Genomic DNA, 26,650 nt, shown 5'->3' with positions numbered 1-26,650 from the left:
GCTTTGTCCAAAAAAAAAAAAAAAAAAAAAGGGTTTCTGGGAGCTGGTCTTGGTTCAAACAGGGAGGTTCTTTCTCTGTTGCATAAAGAGCAGTAGCTCTGTCTCTGTCAAGCTAGACTTACTATAACTATGGGACTGTAAGGACATTCGGCAAAGACCTAAGCAGCTGTTCAGCAAACAGTTACCAAATGTTTAATCTTCCAGGTAAGTCACCTTTAGCTTTGATTATTCAGTGATTGGACTGTGCCCAAATCATTGCAATGCAGACTTAATGAGCCTTCTGACTTCATTTCAGACCCCACTATGACTATATAACTAATTGTTTTACAACTACCTAAGACAGTGATTCACCAGGAGAAAAAAAAATGCAGCCACAAACAGAGCTCCGCATTTTAGTTTCAGACTTTAGTACTTAATCCTCTCTGGCAGGAAGCTCAAGAGTTAACAGCTTTTTGCTACCCCAATGAATACTGGGTAATGCAACTGCTTACCTCTTAGTTACTAGGTGTCGATCCTTCATTTCTGAGCGTTCAAACCAGACATGTGGACAAGCCTTAACCATAGCTCTCTGAATAATTCCCATCAATCCACCATGAACCTGGCCCACCTAGAAATTGTATTAAAAAAAAAAAATGTAGAGGCATAGGTGTCCAAAGAAACATCTTGCAATATTTCACTTTTTTATCACCAGAAGTTTCCTATCCCTCATTCAAAGAAAACATTGGCGGCATTCTATTGGCTGAACTTCTTGTATGTCCAAAGGACATAAGTGACCAAGCAAGCAAAGGATTTTCTTTGGCAGTACTTTTAGCTGCTAAACTATGTTACTGCACTATCTGGCCTTAAAAGACTAAAGGTCCTGGAAGTTGGGAGGTAGTGCAGCAGGTTAAGCACAGGTGGCACAAAGGACTGGTGTAAAGATCCTGGTTCGAGCCCCTGGCTCCCCACTTGCAGGGGAGTCGTTTCACAAGTGGTGAAGCAGGTCTGCAGGTGTCTTTCTTTCTCTTCCCCTCTCTGTCTTCCCCTCCTCTCTCCATTTCTCTCTGTCCTATCCAACAACGACAACATCAATAACAACAACAGTAATAACTACAACAATAAAATAACAAGGGCAACAAAAGGGAATATTAAAAAAAAAAAAAAAGAGTAAAGGTCCTCTGGGTAGAGGGTGAGGATGGATGCTCAGTATCATGGGGAAGGGGGGGAGAGAAGGGAGAGAATGGGATGGGACAGTCTTTTGGTAGTGAGAATGGTGTTTATGTACATTCCTATTAACTTGTGGTCATATAAATCACTAATTAATATGAGAGGGGGAAACTTGATTGAATATCTCAAACTTTTTAATGCACAGACCATAGGCTGAGTTTTTGAAATGTTGACTCTCCTAAAAGCTTAGACCAGGGAGAACAGAAGTAACTGGTGGCATTACTGCATAAGACACACCTATATATAATGTCAAAAGACATAAATATGGTGATGTTGTGTATGACACAGCAAATCCTAACAATGGGATTTTCAAAGTTAACCCAATTGCCAAATAATTTTATTATAGCCCCAATCCTGGAACCTCTAGGGTGGAGCTCACTTTGTTCCATGCTTCTCTCAATTCATACCAAATGATAGTGCATCTGCTGATCCCAACTTAATCAACACAACTGGTACCACCTCAGCATGCTTCAGAATGTGTCCAGAGATGTCAGCATGAAATGTCAACCCACTAGCCTCATCATTTGTGTAAGACTTTTCCTTTCTCATAGGATTCTCTAATTCCATTTCTGGTGGTTCACTTCCTAACAAAGTCCCAAAACCTAGATATAGATCAGGTCCCATGAGATTAGAGCATATGTTCACATGTCCATAAATTAGGGCAAAATATTTACCTGAAAGCAAAAGTGCACAATAATCTGCAGTGAGTCAGTATATGCAGCAAGCAAGTAGAAAGAACTAAAAAGACACCATAAAGTTCCTAATGAAATAGTTTCTACTTAGACTTAGATACCCTCCTCACCTACTTCCTATTATACTTCCCTCAGTTACTCCAAAGCTAACCTTATCAAAGTAAGGACCGCAAAAGCTGAATAAGGGCAAGAGACTGGCATACTTTAATGATGACCCTTTAGTCACTATCAGGCCACCCCATCAGCTGGGGCCCTATTCAGGGAGTCCCGGGATTCCCAAACAGACATGATGGACCTAGTCTTTGAATAGATCCTCTCTCCATTGTTACTGGTCATCTTTATCAGGAAAAACACAATAGACCCATCTGTGGGGCCCCATAGGAGCTTACCCTTAATGTGAATCAACAACAGTAGAGAATGTTCCATCCTCCGAAGGGAGGCTGGACAACATACTCTATGTTCCACCTGAGGAAGATGGGTCCTTAAATTGGGGCAGCTTGGAATGTTCCTACTCCTTACCACAGAATGTAAGCTCAGACCTACAGGAATGCAGAGGTCACATAGGCTCCTAAGCTGAATATGGGTCCCAGATCAGATCAAATCGATGAGGTTTACAGTCAACAATACTTATACGGCGTTCCCATATTTGGAAGCTACTTTCTTCCCTAATCCAGCTTTCTGGTCCTTTTTTCTTTTTCTAGCCATGATATCATCTCCCCAGACTATAACTTGGATCCACCTGTATATCAGATGTCAGGCTCAGAAAAGAAAAAAAAAAAAAAAAAAAAACCTAGTATAGTCATGGTCCAGGAGGTGGCACAGTGGATAAAGCGTTGAACTCTCAAACATGAAGTCCTGAGTTCAATCCCCAGCAGCCCATGTACCAGAAAGATATCTGGTTCTTTCTCTCTTTCCTCCTATCTTTCTCATTAATAAATAAATAAAATATTTAAAAAAAACCCACTAGTATAGTCATGGGACCTTTGGAATATAACTAAAATAGGCCTACTAACTATCTACAAAAGGGAGACCCCCAAATCTTCAACTGAACTATCCCAGCCTTTATGTTCATGATTAGTCAACAATTTGTTTGGCTTTATATGTTAACTCTTTTTTCAGCCACCAGGTTCCACATGCTACCATGATGCCAACCGGACTTCCCTGGACAGACAACCACACCAATGTGTCCTGGTGCTACCCCTTCCCCAGAGTCCCACCTCACTAGGGAAAGAGACAGACAGGCTGGGAGTATGGATGGACCTGCCTATGCCCATGTCCAAGCAATTGCAGAAACCAGACCTTCCACCTTCTGCACACCATAATGACCCTGGGTCCATACTCCCAGAAAGATAAAAAATAGGAAAGCTATTAGGGGATGCGATAGGATACAGAGTTCTGGTGGTGGGAATTGTGTGGAGCTGTACCCCTCTTATCTTATGGTTTTTGTCAGTGTTTCCTTTTTTTTAAAAAAGAATTTATTTATTTATTTATTTATTTTATTTATGAGAAAGAAAGGAGGAGAGAAAGAACCAGCTATCACTCTGGTACATGTGCTGCTGGGGATGGAACTCAGGACCTCATTCTTGAGAGTCTAGTGACTTAGCTACTGTGCCACCTCCCAGACCACCAGTGTTTTCTTTTTATGAATAAATTTTTTTTAAAAAAAGTTCCTTCAAGTTAGTAGAGATAAAAGAAATGCAGACCACAATGAACTGACATTTCTCACCTAACAGACTGACAAAGATTCAAAAGCTTGACAATGCACTGAAGTCCAGGCAAAGCACGCCCACACTGCCATACCTTGTTTGGGCTGGGGAAGTTATGACATCCAGGGAAAGGAATTTAGCAATATCTATCTAAAAGACATAAACATTTACCAATCAACTCAATAACCCCCTTTCTCATTTTACACTTTATTTGCTATAAATAGAAAAACATTGAGAGGGAAGGGGAAGAGGGAGAGGGGAAGGGGAAGAGGGAAGGGGAAGAGGGAGGGAAAGAGGGAGAGAGGGAGGGGGATGGGGGTGGGAGGAAGATAGGAAGGAAGGAAGGAAGGAAGGAAGGAAGGAAGGAAGGAAGGAAGGAAGGAAGGGAGAAACCACTCGCAGCACTGCTTCCCCACTTGTGAAGCTTTCTTCCTTCTGCAGGTGAGGACAGGGGACTTAAACCCAGCTCCTTGCACACTGTAACATGGCCGGCCCCTCAGTAACTCCCTTTCTAGTAATTTACCTTGAAACTATAAGTCAAAAAAGAAAGAGAAAGAAAGAAAGAAAGAAAGAGAGGGAGGGAGGGAGGGAGGGAGGGAAGGAAGGAAGGAAGGAAGGAAGGAAGGAAGGAAGGAAGGAAGGAAGAAAATACCTGGGCATGAGATTTTTCACTGTTGCCTTTAAGAAAAAAAAAAGTATTCCACATGCAGAAGGAAGAGAGGTGAAGCAGAGCTGTAGGTCTCTCTCTCTCTCTACCCTGCCCCTTCCCCCTTGATTTCTGGCTGTCTCTATCCAAAATGAAGATAGTAAAATAAATAAATAAATAAATAAGTAAGTAAATATTTAGAAAAAATAATAACGAAATTCTAAAGCCTCTCACCAGAAACAAAGATCAACTCCAAATGGATCAAGGACCTGGATGTTAGACCAGAAACTATCAAATATTTAGAGGAAAATATTGTTGGAACACTTTCCCACCCAAACCTCAAGGGTATCCTTGATGACACAAACCCAATTGCAAAGAAGACTTAATCAAAAACAAATCAATGGGACTACATAAAAACAATTTTAAAAAAAAAAAACAAAGGCCTTTAAAACCCAATTAATGATTGCATAACCCAGCAGCATTAAAATACTAGCACTAGTACCTGCAACCACTACCTCCAACCTGCAGCTGACATGTAACCAACGTCAGTTCTCCAGAGATGCCATCCCAGAAAAGCATGCAAAGGTTTAGTCACAAAAGCTGATGGGCAAAACAAAACCCACCTGCTCTCAATGAAGCCCAAGCCACCAGCAGCAGATATGAAAAGAGGACTCCCGTGGTCCGGGAGGTGGTACAGTGGTAAAGGTTTGGACTCTCAAGCATGAGGTCCTGAGTTTGATCTCCGGAAGCACATGTGCCAGAGTGATGTCTGGTTCTTTCTCTCTCCTCCTATCTTCCTCATGAATAAATAAATAAAATCTTAAAAAAAAAAAAAAAAAGAGGACTCCCTAACGTCCCTTGCACAGCACCCTAGTCCTCATACTAGATAGGTGAATACCTGACTCGAACATAGAGAAGACACAGAGCAGAAAGTCTTTCGAGGGGACAGATAAAGAAGTGCCAAAATGTGGCTTATCCACATAAAAAGTCTTCTGGAGTATTTTACTTTGTTGGGTGCTTTGTGGTTTGTTGTGGCTTTTCCCCAATCTAAGACTGTAGACAAGAACAAGGAGGACAACATGGTGTCAGCATCAGCCTTTCTTGTTTGACCTTTATTAAAAGACTCAGTTTTGTTTGTCTGTTTTCTTTTTTTTTTTAAGCTTTTGTTTTTAAAGATTTTATTTATTTATTTATGAGAAAGATAGGAGAGAGAAAGAACCAGACATCACTCTGGCACATGTGCTGCCGGGGATCAAACTCGGGACCTCATGCTTGAGAGTCCAAAGCTTTATCACTGTGCCACCTCCAGGACCACTGTTTGTCTGTTTTCTAATACTTATTTTTTACTTTTATTTAATTATGTATTTATTTATTTGTTATCGGATAGAGAAAGTGAGATGGGAGGGGAAGACACAGAGAGGGAAAGAGACAGAAAGATACCTGTAGCCCAGCTTCAACACTTATGAAGCTTCCCCCAGCAGGCGGGAGCCAGGGGGCTTGAATCTGTGTCCTTATGCACTATAGGGTGTGTATTTAACCAGCTGTGCCACCTCTTGGCCCCCTAATATTTATTACTAGGATAATTATTTATCAGATAGAGGCAGAGAGAAATAGGAGGGGTGGAAAAACATCTGAGCACTGCTTTACCACTTGTGAAGCTTTCCCCTTATAGGTGAAGACTGGTGGCTTGAACCTAGGTCCTTGAGCACTGTAATGTGCGCACTCAACCACTGTAATGTGTGCACCATTACCCAGCCCTGGTTTTTGATTTTTAGGTGCACATAACTCTCCGAAAGGAGATAGAGTTGACTGATAAGAGATGTAGGAGAAAAACAGAGGAAGATTTCAATTCCTCTAAGATCTATTAAACACTACAGGGAGTTTAGAAAGAGTTGACTTAGGAGTCGGGCAGCAACACAGCGGGTTAAGCACACGTGGTGCAAAGCACAAAGACCAGCGTAAGGATCCTGGTTTGAGCCCCTTGCTCCCCACCTGCAGGGGAGTCACTTCCCAAGTGGTGAAGCAGGTCTGCAGGTGTCTTTCTATCCCCTTCTCTGTCTTCCCCTCCTCTCTCCATTTCTCGCTGTCTTATCCAATAACGATGATAACAACAATAGCAACAACTACAATAAAATAACAAGGGCAGCAAAAGGGAATAAATAAATAAATATTTTTTTAAAAATAAGTTGACTTAAGTTCTATCCAGTTCAAGTATGTCTACATTTCAGTAAGATCACTGTTTATGGGGCAGGGGAGACAGCATAATAGTTATGCAAAGACTTTCATGCCTGAGGCTCCAAAGTCCCAGAATCAATCCCCAGTACCACCATAAGCCAGAGCTGAGTCTCTTTCTATCTTTCTGGATCTCTCATTAAAGTAAATAAATTAAATTAAATTAAATTTTTAAAAAATCATTGTTTATGCCATACATCAGATAAGAGTTTAGTAACCAACATATATAAAGAGCTTAACAGACTCAACAACAAGACAACAAATAACCCCATCCAAAAATGGGGGGAGGACTTGGACAGAATATTCACCACAGAAGAGATCCAAAAGGCTGAGAAACACATGAAAAAATGCTCCAAGTCTCTGATTGTCAGAGAAATGCAAATCAAGACAACAATGAGATACCACTTCACTCCTGTGAGAATGTCACACATCAGAAAAGGTAACAGCAGCAAATGCTGGAGAGGGTGTGGGGTCAAAGGAACCCTCCTGCACTGCTGGTGGGAATGTCAATTGGTCCAACCTCTGTGGAGAACAGTCTGGAGAACTCTCAGAAGGCTAGAAATGGACCTACCCTATGACCCTGCAATTCCCCTCCTGGGGATATATCCTAAGGAACCCAACACATCCATCCAAAAAGATCTATGTACACATATGTTCTTGGCAGCACAATTTGTAATAGCCAAAACCTGGAAGCAACCCAGGTGTCCAACAACAGATGAGTGGCTGAGCAAGTTGTGGTATATATACACAATGGAATACTACTCAGCTGTAAAAAATGGTGACTTCACCGTTTTCAGCCGATCTTGGATGGACCTTGAAAAAATCATGTTGAGTGAAATAAGTCAGAAACAGAAGGATGAATATGGGATGATCTCACTCTCAGGCCGAAGTTGAAAAACAAGATTAGAAGAGAAAACACAAGTCCAACCTGAAATGGAATTGGAGTATTACACCAAAGTAAAAGACTCTGGGGTGGGTGGGTGGGTGGGGAGAATACAGGTCCATGAAAAATGATGAATGAAATAGTGGAGGTTGTATTGTTAAATGGGAATCTGGGGAATGTTATGCATGTAAAAAAAAAAAAAAAAAGAAGAAGAAGTAGAAACGCAAAGCAGAAATTGACTGAGTTTGGAGTATGGCACCAAAGTAAGAAAGCAGAAGTATACTAGAGTTTGCAGTGAGTACCTCCCTAATACTTCCTCTCCACTTTTCCAAGCTTTGGGTCCATGATTGCTCAACAATCTGTTTGGCTTTGTATGTTAACTCTCTTTTCAGTCATCAGGTTCCAGGTGTCATCAGGATGCCGGCCAGACTTCCCTGGATTGAAGACCCCACCAATATGTCCTGGAGTTCAGCTTCCCCAGAGACCCATCCTACTAGGGAAAGAGAGAGGCAGACTGGGAGTATGGACCGACCAGTCAACGCCCATGTTCAGCGAGGAAGCAATTACAGAAGCCAGACCTTCTACCTTCTGCAACCCTCAATGACCCTGGGTCCATGCTCCCAGAGGGCTAGAGAATGGGAAAACTATCGGGGGAGGGGGTGGGATACGGAGATTGGGCGGTGGGAATTGTGTGGAGTTGTACCCCTCCTACCCTATGGTTTTATTAATTAATCCTTTCTTTAATAAAAAAAAAAATAAAATAAATAAATAAATAAAAGAAAAAAATCATTGTTTATAGCTTTAACCATAATAGCTGTTTTGGTTTGTTTTGTTTTTTTTTTTTAAATCATGGATTACATAGCTTAAATAACTATGGCAGGGGACCAGACAGTGGCACACCTAGTTAACTGCACATATTACCCAGCACAACGACCTGGGTTTGAATCTGGCTCACCACCTCCAAGGGGGTCTACTTCAAAAGCAGTGAGGTAGGTCTGCAGGTGTCTATCTTTCTCTCCCTCTCTCTATCTCCCTGTCCTCATTCAATTTCTCTCTGTTCTATCTTGAAAAAAAAAAGTGGGGGTAGATAGCATAATTATTCTGCAAAGAGACACTTGTACCTCAGGCTCCAAAGTCCCAGGTTCAATCCCCACACCACTGTAAGTCAGAGCTGAGCAGTGCTTTGGTTAAAAAATAAAAAAATAACAAAAATAAATATTTATTTTAAAAAATAGGAAGAAAAAAAAGCTATGACAGTGTAAGTCAGTGACTTTCTAGTTCTTAAAGTTTCCATTTGCTTTGTGAGAGAGAGAAACCAGAATTCTCTCTGGCACATGCAGCACCTGGAATTGCGCGTGTAAGACTTCACACGTGCACATCCTGTATTCAGCACTGAGCTGCCTTCTCAGCTGCGGAGCTACTTTCCTCCAGGGTTATCAATACAAATCCACTGCTCCTAGAGGCCATTATTTCCATTTTGTTGGATAAGACAAAGAGAAATCGAAAGAGGAAGGGAAGACAGAGAGGGGGAGAGAAAGATAGACACCTGTAGACCTGCTTGACTGCTTGTGAAGCGACGACTCCCCACCCCTGCAGGTGGGGAGCCGGGGGCTCCAACTGGGATCCCTGCACAGTCTCTATGCTTCGCTGTGCTATTTCCCAGGGCCCCAAGAGCTACTTTCTGATATGCAACTAACTTCCTTTTGGGGGGCAAAATAACCTACAATAAAAAATGTGCCTGATCCATGAAATCTATCCGGGAGTTGCTCTTACCATAGCATAGCATCCATCTGTTGCCAAGATCAAAACATCTATAGGGGAAGTGTGGTTCGCAACACAAATGCCGCCTTTCTTGGGCCGGTACTCTCTGCAATTACAAATATCAATTAAGGATCTCGTCTTGAAAGGTGGCTATTGATCTGCACAAAAGCAAGGAAGAAACTCACCCTATTTTGCTGAATTAACATCACCTTCAATGATCGGGGTGAAGGAAAAAGACTATAGGATTCTGTTGGAAGGCTCAGTTATGGAATTTTGGAAGTGACAGGACTGAGCACAGACAGCAGGTCTCCCCAGGTTCCAACCTTAATCCTCCCATCATGCCCCAGGGCTGTCATTGTCATCATTTTTCAAAATACTGAGAAGCAGTTCAAAACTTGACTTTTAGCTATGCGACCCTATACAACCTTGGCCTAGAGATTCCATTTCTTCGCCTGGAAAACAGAGTGATAGTACACAGCCCTGGTCTGCACACTAGAGAGGTCCAAAAACTAGGTGTCACACATATATTATTAAGCTCCTTGTGCAGAAAGATTGGTTCCACATACAGGAATCTCGAAGAGAAAGGCAGGCAGTGGCAAGCAGACACTCACTTGTTGTGGTAGTGAATGGTACCAGAGAGGGCTCGCACACAGATCCGGCAGCAAGTCAGGTGCACCAGTTCACTCAGGAAGCTTTTGAGACTGAAGGGAAGAGAAAAAATTTTATGGTGCAGTTCTGGGTTTCCTATCAACAAACCACACAGTGACAGTATGAGTGAGCAGCACACAGTTCTACTCCTGAGACTCATTCAGGACAAAACTCAAGAAAGGAGCTCTCACCCTTCTAAACTATCTACCAGTCAATTCCACCAGACCTGTCTGATAAATCCATGCCCCAGAATGCCTTGGTCTTGCTCTCATGAACCTGACAATCCTATGTGCCTGTCTTTTCTCAGTGCACTCTTGGTTTTCATACCCTCTTTGAGAAAATGACTTATTTATATAGAAGTATGGTGAGAAATCACATAAAGATTATGAAGATGAAGTCAAGAGAATCTGAATCCAAGTATCCTGAGGTAATAGTAAACTGATGCAGACATTGGACTCAACCAAATGGCCTCTTTGCTAGCAGAGTCAGAGGCTTGGCTGGGAAGAAGGAAACATTTTACCTGCTATTAGGAAGCTGCCCAACCAGTGTAGTTCCTGCAACCAACAAACTGATTCCAATGACAGCTAAGGTGATCCTGAACAAAGAAAAAGAAAAGGCAATGTAAGTGTTGGTTGAATAGCAGGGGGAACAGCAATAAAGCTGAAAGTTCATAAATGATGACATAAATAAGGTATGCGGAGCCGGGTGGTGGCACACCTGGTTAAGTGGACATGTTACAGTGCACAAGGACCCAGGTTTGAGCCACTGGTCCCTAACTGCAGGGTGAAAACTTCACAAGTGGTAAGGCAGTGCTACAACTTTCTCTCTCTGTCTCTCTCTCTCTCCTCTCTAAATTTTTATTATAAATTTATTTATTTATTGGATATAGTCAGAAATCGATAGGGAAGGGGGAAATAAGAGAGGGAAAGAGACAGAAAGACACCTGCAGCATGGCTTCACCAGCTGCAAAGTTTTCCCCATGCAGGTGGGGGCTGGGGATTCAAACCTGGGTCTTTGTGCATTAAAGTATGTACACTCAACCATGTGTGCTACCACTCTGTCCCTCTCGTTTGCTCTCTATCCCCCTACCCTCTCAATTTCTGGCTGTCTCTGTCTAATAAAGATAAAAATAATTTTAAAAAGTAATGAAAATAGTGGTCCGGGAGGTGGTGCAGTGATTAAGCTTTGGACTCTCAAGCATGAGGTCCTGAGTTCGATCCCCAGAAGCACATGTGCCAGAGTGATGTCTGGTTCTTTCTCTCTCCTCCTATCTTTCTCATTAATAAATAAAATCTTTTTTAAAAAAGTAATGAAAATAAGATATGAAATATCTATATTATAAAGAACTAGGCTACCTTATATATCCTCACATAAAAAAAAAAAGGTTCTTAGTACATTTTGAAGGTGGGGGGAACAAAGTAAGATTCAATTTAATACAGAATATAAAGGTGGCAGGTGGTGGCTCACCTGATTAAGCGTACATGTTACAATACTCAGAGATTGAGGTTCAAGTCCCCAAGCCCCTGCAGGGGGGAAAGCTTTGAAGCTGTGGATCAGGGCTGCAGGTGTCTTTCACTTAACCTTACTATCTTCCCCTTACTTCTCAGTTTCTCTGTCTCTATCAAATAAGTAAATATAAATAAGTAAATCTTTAAAAAAAATACACAGAGTATGATACTATGTTCCAAATACCAATCAGTAAATGCATACGAAAGGTCTGGAAAAAGACTGTCAAGTTCCATCTGCCTAAATACCAAAGATCTAAGACGGAAAGAGAAGGGAACAAAGTTAAGGAAATAAATTCTTGCCCTATTTTTCAGAACTATTTTAATTTCATTTATTTAATTATTGGAGCAGTGCTCCGCTCTGGTTTATGTTGTTACTGGGTACTAAGCCTAGGATCTTAGCGCCTCAGGCATGAAAAGTCTTTTGCACACCCATGATGCTATCTATATCTCTGGCTTAACTGCTTTTAAATACAGATATATTCTATAATGGAGTCATTTCAGATTCAATTTGTTACCTTATTATTTTGTTGAATATACTATGGGGCTGTTTTATACTGTGGTGTGGCTATAAATGGAGTTTCACAAAGACAGGAAAATAACGTGCTCTCTTGTGGACAAATGGTGGGACAAAAGAGTACAAATAAAAAAATTAAATACTTCCAAAAAAATGAAATATTTTCTTCGTTATTTATTGGCTAGAGACAGAGAAATTGAGAGGGAAGAGGGACACAGAGGAGGAGAAAGAGATCTACAGCACTGCTTTACTGTTCGCGAATCTTTTCCTTTGCAGGTGAGAACCAGGGACTTGAACCCATATCCTCGTGCATTATAATGTGCACTCAGCCAGGTGTGCCACTGCCTAGCCCCTACAAATCAAAATTTTCTCAAAGGAGTTACAATTTTATAACAAATAACAAGGAAAATTACTTAATGGAAGTTTTAAATAGGAACACCAGTATCACCATGTAGTAACCCTTTTATGCACAGCTACCTTCATAAGGTTCTAGAACTGAGAATTTAGTAAAAAGAAAAAAAACTTGATATTTTACTAAAAAAAAAAAAAAAGCTAGCTGACAATACTTACAGCGTGTGTGTGTGTGTGTGTGTGTGCGTGTGTGTGTGTTTGTGTGTGTGTGTGTGTTTGCGCTTTGTTTCTGAAAGTGCTTTTAATATATGTTCCAATCACTTCAAAAGGAAAACAGCTGGGGCCAGGCAGTAGCTCAGCGGATTAAGCGCACATGGAGCAAAGCACAAGGACCGGTGTAATGATTCCAATTAGAGATCTCAGCTCCCCACTTGCAGGGGGGGTCGCTCCAATGGCGGTGTAGCAGGTCTGCAGGTGTCTTTCTCCCCCGTCTTCCCCTCCTCTCTCCATTTCTTTCTGACCTATTTAATAACAGCAGCAGCAGCAGCAACAGTAACAACAACATTAACAATAACATAGGGCAACAAGGGCAACAAAAAAAATGGGGAAAATGGCCTCCAGAAGCAGTGGATTCATAGTGCAGACACCAAGCCCCAGCAATAACCCTGTAAGCAAAAAAAGAAAAAAAGAAAGAAAGAAAAAGAAACCAGTGATTTTAGTAATGTAAAAGTATTACTCAAAAAAGAAAAAGTTGAGATTTAAAACTCAAAATAAATTAAACTTTTATGTAACCTGTTGAAGTGTTAACCTTGTACAAGTATTGATTTTATACCTTTTAACATAGCAATCTGAGGTTTGCATTCAATTTTCTTAATTTTTTAAGGTTTTATTTATTAATGAGAAAGATAGGAATAGAGAGAGAAAGAACCAGACATCACTCTGGTACATGTGCTGCCAGGGATTGAACTCAGGATCTCACACTTTAAGAGTCTAAGGCTCTATCCACTGTACCACCTCCTGGACCATCTAGAAGCCATTTATCATTGCAACAACTAGATGAGTGACTAGTCCCAACAATCGAGTATGCAAAATGTTAAAATACTATCTTGCCCTACTGAGAATCACTTGTTTCTCCATATATCAGAAATGGTTATATTTTCACATGTTCAACATTTGGGGCCAAGCCTAGTGACAACTTCTGTTTATTAGATTAACAGGCCTGAAAATTCTATTTTCCAGATGACATGAAGAACCAATGGGAGAACTCTTATAGATGTCATGATGTTTTAGATGTGATTTGTTTCTAAGTGTTTTACTAAGATATAATTCATATAACATGTGACTCATCAATTTAAAGCATACAGTTGTGCAAAAATTATCACGATCAATTTTACCACTATGTATCTTTTAAATGCTCACTTTGCAGTGACTGTGTCTTTCAGAAAGAGAAGATGCAAGAGTTCGTACACAGTAGACAGACAGTAGACATAGACAGGTGATAGAAGTTTAGTTTTAATATGTTCATTCCACTTTAAGAATAAAATCAAGATAATGGAAGTTCTCACTACAGACTGGGAGTTACCTTTCCTTCTCCCTTCTCTTCATTCAGAGAGAGAGAGAAAGGGAGGAGAGAGAGAGAGAAGAGAAAGAGAGAGAGAGCGTGTGTGTGTGTGTGTGTGTGTGTGTGTGTGTGTGTGTGTGTGTGTGTGTGTGTGTGTTTTTCACACCCTAATGATTGTACCCATCCAGGATAACTTTTCCAGACAAAAAGAGAGACTTCTGGGAGAAAGGGAAAGAAATGACAACACCAATGCTTTCTTGGATGAGGTGAGGATTGGGCATGGACATGACAAAGCAACTCACTATCTCAGTAAGCCCTTTTGCTGGCCTACACAGAAAATTCCTAGAAAGTGGCAATTTAAATTTTGCTTCCTGTACACCTACGGATAGTCTTGTGTGCCACAAAAAACAGGACCCCACTTTGGGCAATTAAGTAAAATGTAAATTGAAATCTTGAAGCTCACTTTATAATCACTGAAATGAATCCCAAAAGATAGTGAAACAGAGAGAGAGAGATGATTGATGAAAGATTGACAGAAAGAAATGGGGGTGGGGGAGAGAAGAGATTTAAAAAAAAAAAGATGCGACGGTTGTGTTTTTCTTTTCTTTTTCTTTTAGAAAATGTACATTTGTCTACACTTAAGCAATCTCTTCTGAATGAGGCAAGTATAGGCCACCCAAGGGAATGGTAAGGAGGTTTCGATTTCTGTGCCAGCTTTAGTTGGCTGGTAACAATTGCCTGAAAAGATGTATTGAGATGGTGCCAAGGTCATGACCAGGGAAATGAAGCAACACAATCAACAGCAAGATCAAGGGTGACACATGTACAAGGGTGATACATGTACAAGGACCTGCAGGCATCAGGAGAAGTGAACCATGGCCAGTTGCAGCTTTACCTCTCTGCCCTGTGCTGCCTTTTCCACACTAGTTTCAACAAACTAGGCTGAAGGGAAACTCCTCATAAGGCCACACTCAAACTGAGGCTGAAAGGCAACCCTAGAGTGGGGAACTTAGAATAAGAAAAGCCAGTAAGGGGAGGGGGGCACCTGGGTGGTGATACACCCAGTATGCACACTCAAGACCTGGGCTCAACCTGCGGGGGGCGGGGGGACCTCCACTAGAAGTGAAGAGTGCTGCAGGTGTCTGTCTCTATCTCCCCTCCCACTCTCCATATTTATTGCTCTGTACTATCAAATAAATGAAATAGTCTGGGCTGGGCACCCAGTTAAGTGCACATAGTACTAAGTCCAAGAATCCAGGTTCGAGCTCCTCGCTCCCCACCTGCAGGGGGAAGCTTTGCAAGCAGCAAAGCAGGTCCACAGGTATCTCTCCATCTCTCCCCTTCCTCTCTCAATTTCTCTCTGTCCTATCCAATTAGAAGAAGAAGAAGAAGAAGAAGAAGAAGAAGAAGAAGAAGGAGAAGGAGAAGGAGAAGGAGAAGGAGAAGGAGAAGGAGAAGGAGAAGGAGAAGGAGAAGGAGAAGGAGAAGGAGAAGGAGAAGGAGAAGGAGAAGGAGAAGAAGAAGAACAGAAAGGGGAATTCAAAGCAGGAGTTGACTGAATTTGGAGTAGGGCACCAAAGTAAAAACCCTGGGTGGAGGGTGAGGGTGGATGTTCAGCTTCATGGGGGGAGGGGTGAAGGGAGGAATGAGACACAGTCTTTTGGTGGTGGGAATGGTGTTTATGTACACTCCCATCAATTTGTAGTTTATAAAGCACTATTCAATTAATATGAGAGGGGAAAAATTGATTGAATGTCTCAAACTTTTAAAACACAGACTGAGTCTTTTTAATACACATGTTGACTCTTAAAAGCTTAGTCCAGGAAGAACAAAAGCAACTGGTGACATAGCTTTATGCAAATAATGTCAAAGGACATCAAATATGGTGACGGTGTGTATGATACAGAAAATCCTAACAAAGGGATTTTTCAAAGTTAACCCAATTGCCAAACAATGTGATTATTGCAATAACTATCTATTGTCTTCTTGAACCCTAAGGCAACAGGAATCTCCTGCTTCCTCTATAGAGCCTATGTTTCTCCCAATCCTGGAACCTCTGGGGTGGGGCTCGCTTCCCTGCATGCTTCTCTCAAACCAGGCCGAATGATATTGCATCCGCCGATTCCAACCTAATCAATGCAACGAGTACCATCTCAGCATGCTTCACCTAAGACTGTGTACAGAGACATCAGGCATGGACTGCCAACCCTTTACCCTCATCACTCGGGTGAGACCTTTCCTAATTAAAAAGAGAAAAAAAAATGGCCTCCAGGAGTCATGGATTTCTAGTGCCAACACGGAGCCCCAACAATAACTCTGGAGGCAAATCATCATCATCATCATCATCATCAAATAAATATTTTTAAAAAGAAGCGGGCCGAGTGGTGACACATTTGGCTGAGTGTGTGTGGCACAATCTGCAAGGACCTGGGTTCAAGCCCCTGGTCCCCACCTGCAGAGGGAAAGCATCACAAGTGGTGAAACAGTAATGCAGGTGTCTGTCTCTATATCTCCCCTTCTCAATTCCAATTTCTGGCAGTCTCTAGCCAATAAATAAATAAAGATAATAAAAAATTAAAAGAAGGAGGAGGAGGAAGAGAAAAGAAGAGGAGGAGGAGGAAGACAAAAGGAAGAGGAAGAGGAGGAAGAAGAAGGAGGAGAAAAGCCAGTAATCATAATGGAAAGGGAAAGAACAAATCCACCCTTCCCCTACCACATGGCAAAACACAATTGGGAATTTTTCCCTCACTTGTGCAACCATGACCAACAAAAAGTGGATTGAAGTTTGAGTGACACTGTGGTGAATATGAACTTGAAAAGTCCTCTTTTCTTTTGTCTTACTACCCTTCTCTATGCATTTCCAATTCACTATGACTGGAAAAGTAACAGGACTTCAGGTGGGTAAATATTAGATTCTGAATAGACAGGCGGGGGTGGGGGTGTAGGGGAGAGAATGTGAATGCAAAGGCATTATTGTATTCCTGTGGAGGTCACACTTGTTGGTGTTTTCTAAGTAAGAAAAGAAGAAGGGATCAAGTGCAGAGGTTAAGTGCAGGTGGTGCAAAGAGCAAGGACTGGCGTTAAGGACCCCGGTTCGAGCCCCCGGCTCCCTACTTGCAGGGGAGTTGCTTCAAAGTGGTGAAGCAGGTCTGCAGGTGTCTATCTTTCTCTCCTCCTCTCTGTCTGCCCCTCCTCTCTCCAATTCTCTCTATCCAATCCAACGACGACATCAATAACAACAAAAATAACTACAACAATAAAACAATAAGGGCAACAAAAGGGAACAGATAAATAAATAAATAAATATCTTTAAAAAAAGAAGAAGAAGGGATCAGTACAATATACTTGTATGGTTCTTACTGACATGAGTAAAGAGCTGAACATGTCATACCTACAAGTCATGGAGTAAGAGACATACCTCAGAGGTAGTAGGACACAGTATCGTATTATAACGCCCAGCACCCACACCATGGTGAGCCGTAGACTGATGTACTGGAAATTTATATTGGTCCTTGTGAGGAGATTCCATGATACTAGCTCCTCTGAGGAGAACCGCTGGGTTACTTCATCTTCTACAATGGCTTCCAATCCCTTCTTGGAGAAATAAAACACATCAGACAGCTCAAAATCCCTTCCTCGAAGACCAGAGAGCCCTTTTTCCATGGGTGACTCATCTCTTTGGATAATACCTTAAAAGAAAACATCAGGATGTGAGAAATTCCATAGGACACAAGAACTAAGTGCCCAAAGGGAGCTTTTCTATGCAAAAAAAAAAAAAAAAAAAAAAAAAATCAAGTAATTTAATGGGTAACACAAACCTTTTTCTCTTATATACCATCAGTGAAAGCAATAACAGAAACACTCTCCCCAAGCAGATATTTTGACTGTATGGAAATAAACACCTGTTTTCTCTGATAAAGACCATCAAGCCAAAAACCATGCAAAAAGGCAAAGGGTAATTAGTACAAACAGTAAAAGGTTTATGTTAAAGTTGCCTCATGTTATGGAACTAAGCCAGGAGAGAAAACTGTAAACAGAAACCAGACCTTCACCCTTATACACTTGATGTGTAATTTTCTTTCTTCTTTCTTTCTTTCTTTCTTTTAAACCAGAGCACTGCTCAGCTCTGGCTTATGGTAGTGTGGGGATTGAACTAGGGACTTTGGAGCCTCAGGCATGAGAGTCTCTTTGCATAACCATTATGCTATCTATTTTTCCCCCACCCCCGTCTTAGGTGCAATATTTCTTCTGCTCTTTGACCTACTTAATTCTCCCTACTGTGAATAAAATATAATCCATCTTGATATATTCACTAAGCCTTTTTCAAATGCATGTGGGTAAATTCTATGTAGTGGTTGACAAGAAATTAATTTCAAGAATATATTATGATAAGCAAAGAATAAGGAAAAGTCAAAAGCAATGATATGTAATTCCTAAGTGTAAGCCTTAATGATGAGACATTTGAAAAGATGTTCTATTCTACTCTAATCAGAGAAATGCAAACTAGAACCATGTGGACTGAGATATAGTATACTCCTTCACTAACTCAGTTTGCCATTTCCATAAGGCTGTTGCTGTAAAAAGTAGAGATAATATTTCATATGCACAATGGCTAATACAAAAAATCAATTTGACAATATCAAGTGCTAGTGGAGATGTGGAACAACAGGAATATAATTAGAGTAACCACATGGGCTTGATGCTGTCTGGTAAATGTGAAGATATTCACTGCCAAGAGAGGAAAACAGCTCTGTAAAAGACTTTCAGCTGAGCAGTGTTCTGGTCTTTATCGCTGTCGTTAAAATAAAATAAGGATCAACCTCGTGCCCCATTGTCCAAGCACTCCCAAATTCCACTCCCACATACATACCTCAGGAAGAGTCTTATTTAATAATTTGAGATATACTGAAAAACTCACAACAGTAGTTCTGTTAATCTACTTATTAATAAGTAACTGCTAACTCTGCCAAACATTTGTTTTTTAGTTGTATCTCTACATGTGTAAAACAGTATTTTTTTCCTGTGCCCTGGGAGGCTACATAGTGGATAAATATTGGGCTCTCAAGCATGAAGTCCTGAGTTCTACCTGCTACCAGAATAATTTTCTGGTATGTGTCTTCTGTGTTTGTCTGTATCTCTCTCTCTCTCTCTCTCTCTCTCTCAGTGACAGCAATAAGAACAATGATAAACAAGGGCAACAAAAGGGAAAAAATAGCATCCAGGAGCAGTGGATTCTTAGTGTAGGCACTGAGTCCCAGCAATAACCCTGGAAGGAGCGGGGGGGGGGGGGGGGGGGAGAGAGAGACGGAGCTTGCAGAATAGTAGGGGGGAGAGAGAGATTGCAGATAGTAGGGACTGCCCCAATCTGCAAAGGGAAGCTGAGTCATCCTGGCCACTTAAAGAGGACTGGTTCTAAAATGAGTGCATCTTAGAATAATATTCCCAGCTGTGACCATAGACTTCCAGCTCCAACCAACAAGGACTCAGAGGCTACAGAGGCTCCTATGTTAAATATAAATATATATAGGTCATGTTGATGGGATAAACAGTTAATTTTACTAATAGGTTTTCTTCTAAGTTTGGGAGCTACTCCTCTGCCCACTATCTTCTCAGACAATATTTTTGTCCAACTCCATGTTAGCTATCAAACTCAAGCAAAATTTCCATAGCCATGGGCCCATAAGAACACACCTAGAACAAACTGCCCAGCTTCTTTCTACCCTAAAATCCCTCTTCTAATCTCCTCTACTAGTTTTTGTCTCCTTTCATTTTGTCTCTCTTTGTATCTTGCTGTCTTTCAGCCACCAAGTTGCAGGTGCTGTCATGATTTGATCCTGACTTCCATGGACAGACGACCTTACCAGCGTGCCCTGGAACCTCATCTCTACACAGTCCTACCCCACTAGGGAAAGACAGAAACAGGCTGGAGTATGGATCAACCTGCCAACACTCATGTCCAGTGGAGAGGCAATTACAGAAGCCAGAACTCCCATCTTTTGCACCCCAAAAAGAACTTTGATCTATACTCCCAGTGGGAAAGTGATGGGGGAAGATAACCAGAGGGATCTGAACTCCAACTCAATCAGGAACTGGAGAGAGAGGAGGGGGGAAAGGAGGGACATTTGGGTGTAGTAATAGGTGCATGTATGATCTGGAAAAGAAGAGAAGATGGGACAAAAGGGGGGGCTCAAATATATACAAATACAGACAGATGGTTATAGAAGTAATAGTTGACCTATATTTTCAAGTCCAGGATTCAACCCAGTACTGCACATTACATATGCCTTCTTAGTTTTCCATAACACATCAGCTTTTGTCTTTTGAGAAGCCAACACATTTTTTAAAAATATTTATTTTATTTATTTATTCCCTTTTGTTGCCCTTGTTGTTTTATTGTTGTAGTTATTATTGTTGTTGTCGTTGTTGGATAGGACAGAGAGAAATGGAGAGAGGAGGGGAAGACAGAGAGGAAGAGAGAAAGATAGACACCTGCAGACCTGCTTCACCGCCTGTGAAGCGACTCCCCTGCAGGTGGGGAGCCGGGGTTCGAACCGGGATCCTTATGCCAGTCCTTGTGCTTTGCGCCACCTGCGCTTAACCCACTGCGCTACAGCCCGACTCCCGCCAACACATTTTTTAAGAGTATGCACATTTTGTAGAATGTCTCTTTACTGGAATACCTCTGCTTCTTCCTCATGATGAGAAGCAGGGATCATACTTTCAGCAGGAAGGCTAAGTACATGAAGCTGAGTCTCAGTGCTTCCCAAGGCAGGCACATAAAGTCAGTCTGACCCAGGGTTGACAAAGTTTAACTCTGATGGTACGGTCTAATGCTCACAAGGTTTCCTCATTATGAATTTACTACTCTTTTCTCTTTTTGACTACTGAGTAGATACTTATCATCTAGTAGTGTCTATAAAGAGGAGATACTTTGAGACAGATAGTAATCCTGCACTCACTCAATCTCCCAACCAGTGATGTTCACACACATAGATTCTTGCCTGAATGAATTGGTACTATGTACCTTTTTTTTTTTAAACCAGAGCACTGCTCAGCTCTGGCTGGTGGTGGTGCTGGGGCTTGAACCTGGGACTTTGGAGCCTCAAGGCATGAGTCTCTTTGCATAACCATTTTGCTGGTACTATATTTCTTTAAAAACACTACTTTTTCATTCCTGCCACATTTCACCTTAAAAGTTTCTTTCTTTATACTCAGGGGAAATTCTCATAAAATTGGGCACAAATAGATAAATAAGAACATTTTGCCACACTGATTGCAAAGCAAAATCTCTGTAAAGATTCATTAAAGAGAGACTAGATAGAACAACAATATAGACCACTGTACTGATTGTTAAAACAAATTAAACACAACAGTTGCCAACTTAGATATAATGAACCTGGGTCCATACTCCCAGAGGGATAAAGAATAGGAAAGCTATCAGGGGAGGGGATGGGATACAGAGTTCTGGTGGTGGGAACTGTGTGGAGTTGTACCCCTCTTATCCTATGGTTTTTGTCAGTGTTTCCTTTTCATAAATAAAAATTTTTCTAAAAAAAAAAAGAAAAAAAAAATATATGGGAATGAATTGACAACTCAGAATTGTATGTGGAAGGTAGTATCTTTATAGATTTTTGAATACAGAAAACAAATAAATGCCATGTATTATTTTAATTACACACATGTATAGGGGAAGTATGAAAATGTGTATAAAACAACACATGTAGGGGCCGGATGGTGGTGCACCTGGTTGAGTGCACATGTTACAATGCTCAGGGACCCAGGTTTGAGCACCCAATCCCCACCTGCAGGGGGAAAGTTTTGCAAGTGGTGAAGCAGGGCTGCAGGTGTCTCTCTGTCTCCCCCTTCCTCTCGACCTCTGGCTATCTCTATCCAATAAATAAATAAAGATAATAAAAAAACACATATTAAAAACAGAGTAATAGGGTTAGGAAGTGCTAAGGCAAAGGAATTAGGGAGCCATACACAGAACTGAGTGTTCACGCAAAGTCTTATTAAACCAGGAGGCAAATACATATGTACTATAAGCAAGAAAAAGAGAGCTGACAATTGTCCCTATTATAAAAGAATAGGTAATAGCATAAGGGCTCTCTGATAAGCATGCAAAATGAAAATTAGCATTATCATAAAATTAGGTGTCACAAAAAGAATCAAGAAATGTTCATAAATCCATGAACAGTTTTTAGGATACAAATCCCTATCAGGTTTAACTAGCACAGGCACATTTTTGATACTAGTTTTTAATCATCAAGGCACCCCAGTTATCAATCCTGTTTGTTCAGAACAACCTGAATTTCTTAAATTGCTAAAAAAAACCTGTTTCGAGTGAATATTTTCCATCATGTCAGTTTGAGAAATCAAAGTCATAAGCATCTGAACTTTGTCTTTATACCAAATGTGTTGGTCAGCCAGACACAGTCCATGCTTAGATAAAATAAATTATAACTTTCACTCTAATGCAAGAGATTAATTGCACAAGTTGCCCTGTGCCCCTGTGCCTTTTAAAGCCACTGGCACATAAATAACACTAGCTATGCACAGCCTGTTTCAGAAAAAAGTGAAGGTTGAAGTTAAAACCATCTCAGATATAATTAACTCTAAGTTGGCTGAATGGACTCTTTAGTTAACAGCCTGTTTTTAAATTGCACTAGTTTTTCCAACTCCAAGTGCAAAATTTCTCCTAAATCAAGTATTAAGCACCTGGGCAGAACACACATTCTAGACTGGCAATTAAGAAAAGCCGAGTTCCGCCAGGAGTGGTAGAATCATGCAAGTGGGAAGCCTCATGTACAAAACAAACAAGGTGAGATCTACCCTTTCACAATTCATTTTTCATTTATTACATGCAGGTTTAATCCCCCACACCACCATAAGCAATAGCTCAACAGTGCTCTGGTTAAAAAAAGAAAAAAGAAAAGGCAGGAAAAGAAAAGAAATGAAAAGAAATGAAAAAGATCATTATAGATGACAAGTAGGTAGCATAGGTTTCTATACAGAAGTTCAGCCTTGACCTACCACCATGGGCCATATTCCAAAAGTCAGAGGCTCAGAGATCAGCTCAAGAAACTTAACTTGAACTAGTTTATTTGAGCTAGAATCCTATCTAATCATAAACTTACTAAATCAAAAGATTTTATTATAGATGTGTTGGAAATTTTAACATGACCCAGGGAATTTTCTCCCAAGTGAAATTATACTGTGATCATTTTTTATATACCGTGTCCCTCCTACATTTCAAATCCTACCCCCAAACTCTTGATTTCTGCACTAGCTTTTGAAACTCTCATTAATCACCTCACATGTGTACACACTCATGGAAAAGCATAGCTGACAGAAGAAGGAGATGTGTTTATTTATGTTGCTTTTTTCTAATTTATTTTTTTAACTTTATTTTCCCTTTTGTTACTCTTGTTTCATTGTTGTAGTTATTATCGTTGTTGCCATTGATGTTGTTGTTGTTGGATAGAACAGAGAGAAATGGAGAGAGGAGGGTAAGACAGAGAAGGGGAAAGAAAGACACTGGCAGACCTGCTTCAACGCCTGTGAAGCGACTCCCAGGCAAGTAAGGAGCCCGGGGCTCCAACCAGGATCCTTACGCCGGTCCTTGTGCTTTGCACCAACCACAAGCACCTAACCCGCTGTGCTACCATCCAAGTCCCTTTTTTTTTTTTTAATTTATTAATGAGAAAGATAGGAGGAGAAAGAGAAAGAACCAGACATCACTCTGGCACATGTGTTGCCAGGGACTGAATCCAGGACCTCCTGCTTAAGAGGTCCTTATCCACTGAGCCACCTCCCTGATAACCTTTTTTTTTTTTAAGAATTTATTTATTCATGAGAAAGAAAAGCAGAGAGAGAGAGAAACAGATATCACTCTCGTACATGTGCTGCCAGGGACTGAACTCAGGACCTCATGGTCTAGAATCCAAAACTTTATCTACTGCACCACCTCCCAGAGTTGTATTTATTTCTGAAAAGGAGCTGACACACCTCCATTCTTTGGGGGGGGATACAACACTAAAGAGACTTGGAGAAATAGCTCAGCAGGTAGGGTGTATACCTTGAGAGTGAGAGCTACAAGAGTGGTCGACAGGGTGGGGAGACGGACAACACAGAACAAGACAGATACTTCAGTACTGTGCTGCTGCTTCTTCCCCTTTTGTCTCTATCTGAAAGGGAGAGCCTGGGAGGCAAGCAGAGGTGCAGAGGAGCGAAGAGGGATAAAGATCACAGCACCAAAGCTTCATTCAATGCAGTGGGGCCTGTGATTGAAGCTTCACCACAAACTTGGCAAAGCAGTACATTAAGTGAGCTATTCTGCTGAACCTAAAACTAGTTTTTCAATGTTCACCCTCTGCAAGTTGCACTCCCAAATGTGTCAGGAGAAACCTGACTTCTGGCCTGAGGTACACAATTTCATGCTGTCTAAATCCCCTACCTCTACCTCTACCATCCCTTCTTCTCGACTTCCCCAATCTCTCCTAGTGTAATCCCATCTCCACAAAGGTGTCAGATTCTTCTCCAGATTCTGAGATTCCTCTCAACTAAGAAAGTAATTTCTTTTTAAGGCTTGACTTTAAAATAAATATTCTGGCTGGAAGATAGCACAGTGGGTTATGTAACAGACTTTCACACCAGATGAGGCACCAGATGTCCTAGGTTCAAGCGGAGCAGCACACTGGCCAAAAAAAATTGGTCAGAGTGTGTGCGTGTGTGCGTGTGTGGGGGTGGGGTGGGGTGGGAGTGGTGTTCTCATAAAGTTTGAGTCAGTAAGACAGCTCTTTAGGAAAGACACCTGGTCTGCCATAGGTGTAGCTCAGATACAAGACTGGCCCTACTCAATGGGGGGGAAGCATCAGTACTGTGGTGTTCTTCTTTTCCCTTTTGTTTATTTCTGTAAAAAAAAAATCAGACAGGGGTAGATAGCATAATGGTTATGCAAAGAGACACTCATGCTCGAGGCTCCAAAGGCTCAGTTTCAATCCCCTGAACCACCATAAAACAGAGCTGAAAGAAAGGATGTCGGCAGTAGCGCAGCGTTAAGCAAATGTGGCGCAAAGTGCAAGGACCAGCCTAAGGATCCTGGGTCAAGCTCCCGGCTCCCCACCTGCAGGAAGGTTGCTTCACAAGCGGTGAAGCAGGTCTGCAGGTGTCTTTCTTTCTCACCCCCGCTGTCTTCCCCTGCTCTCTCCATTTCTCTCTGTCCTGTCCAATAACAGCATCATCAATGACAACAATAATAATAACCACAAGAAAGATAAAAACAAGGCCAACAAAAGGAGAAAAAATGGCCTCTAGGAGCAGTGGATTCATGGTACAGGCACTGAGCCCCAGCAATAAGCCTGGAGGCAAAGAAAGAAAGAAACAGAGGAAGGAAGGAAGGAAGGAAGGAAGGAAGGAAGGAAGGAAGGAAGGAAGGAAGGAAGGGAGGAAGGAAGGGAGGGAGAAAAAAAGAAAGGAAGGAAGGGAGGGAGAAAAAGAGAAAGGAAGGAAGGAAGGAAGGAAGGAAGGAAAGAAAGAAAAGAAAAGAAAAGAAAAGAAAAGAAAAAAGAAAAGAAAAGAAAAGAAAAGAAAAGAAAAGAAAAGAAAAGAAAAGAAAGGAAAGGAAAAAAAATCATCCAGAACTGGATGGTGGTGCACCTGGTTGAACACACATGTTACAGTGCTCAAGCACCTGAGTTCGAGGCCCCGATTCCCACCTGCAAAGGGAAAGCTTTGCAAGTGGTGAAGCAGGGCTGCAGGTGTCTCTCTCTGTCTCTCTTCCTATCACCCCATTCCCTTTCAATTTCTGGCTGTCTCTATGCAACAAATAAACAAAGATAAAAAAGAAAAAAGAAAATCATGCTAGAGTAATGTAACCCCAATAACATCACCAACTAAATATACCACTTCAACTACTACTTTCAACTCATTTTCATTCATCCTGAAGTCAAACTGAGTCAGAGGCAGGGGTAGATTGCATAATGATTATACTAAGAGACTCTCATGCCTAAGGCTCCAAAAGGCAAAGGTTCAGTTCCCCACCATGTGCCAGAACTGAGCAGTGCTCTGGTAAAAAGCAAAAACAAACAAAACTAAATCAGTTATTGGGCCCCTAAGCTTCCTACTCATCTATGTTCATTCATGCTTTTGCTCACCATTTTTTTCCATATGATTCCTCTGTTCAGAATTGTTCCTGTCCATAAGACTTCATTCCCCTCCCTTATTGTTCTTCCATGAGCCCATGAATTACTATCTCCATTCATTCTATGTTATAAGAGATGTCTTAAATCATTACAAGAAAAAGACCAAATTACATCAAACTTATGAAATAGCATTTCTTTCAGGTTGAGGAGATAGCACAACAGTTATGAAATAGCATTTCTTTCCTCCAAAAATTAAAAATCAGGCTTATCCAACAGGGGCATAGTGGGTGGCCTATCCTGTCCAAGAAGGGTAGAGTGGCAAAGCAATGTCATATGCTTTCTTTTAAGCCAAGAAAGACATTAGTCCTTTCATCTTAGTCAATTTATAAACACCTGTTTTCTGATACACACCTCTCTATCAGTCAGCAATCTCAAGCTTGTGATCTTTGTCTAAGAGGCCATGCGCATCAAAGGCTAGCCATCATCACACACTTCTTCTTCTTCTAGCGTTTGCCCTTCTTCCGTAGCCAGTCAACAGTGTCAGGTTGAGCCTGATGTAAAGTTTCAAGACCTCCTTTGAATCTGGAGAGGTGGCAGTCGTTGACTATGTGGGTCATAGTCTGTCTGTAGCCGCAGGGGCAGTTTGGGTCGTCTCTGGCTCCCCAGCGATGGAGCATAGCTGCGCACCGGCCATGGCCTGTTCGATAGCGATTGAGGAGGGCCCAATCATAACGTGCTAGATCAAAGCCGGATTGACGCTTGCAGGGGTCTGTGATGAGGTGTTTGCTCTTTACCTCAG

General features: G+C 41.4%; 1 protein-coding gene across 1 annotated transcript in view; it reads right to left on the bottom strand.

The window, feature by feature from the left end:
• The window catches only part of GPAT3 (glycerol-3-phosphate acyltransferase 3), a 63,023-nt gene that overhangs the window by 10,064 nt on the left and 26,309 nt on the right, over nt 1-26,650 (bottom strand). Inside the window, exons 3-7 of the mRNA XM_007525038.3 lie at nt 17,127-17,397; nt 10,295-10,369; nt 9,738-9,827; nt 9,139-9,232; nt 492-607 (exon numbers count right to left, since the gene is read on the bottom strand). Coding sequence (XP_007525100.1) covers nt 492-607; nt 9,139-9,232; nt 9,738-9,827; nt 10,295-10,369; nt 17,127-17,397 — 646 coding nt within the window. The remainder of the gene's footprint in view (nt 1-491; nt 608-9,138; nt 9,233-9,737; nt 9,828-10,294; nt 10,370-17,126; nt 17,398-26,650) is intronic.

Source organism: Erinaceus europaeus, chromosome 3 (genome assembly GCF_950295315.1).
Source record: "Erinaceus europaeus chromosome 3, mEriEur2.1, whole genome shotgun sequence".
NCBI classification, from domain to species: domain Eukaryota; kingdom Metazoa; phylum Chordata; class Mammalia; order Eulipotyphla; family Erinaceidae; genus Erinaceus; species Erinaceus europaeus.
The sequence above is the reverse complement of the archived record's forward strand: the minus strand, read 5'-3'. Positions and strand labels throughout refer to the sequence as shown.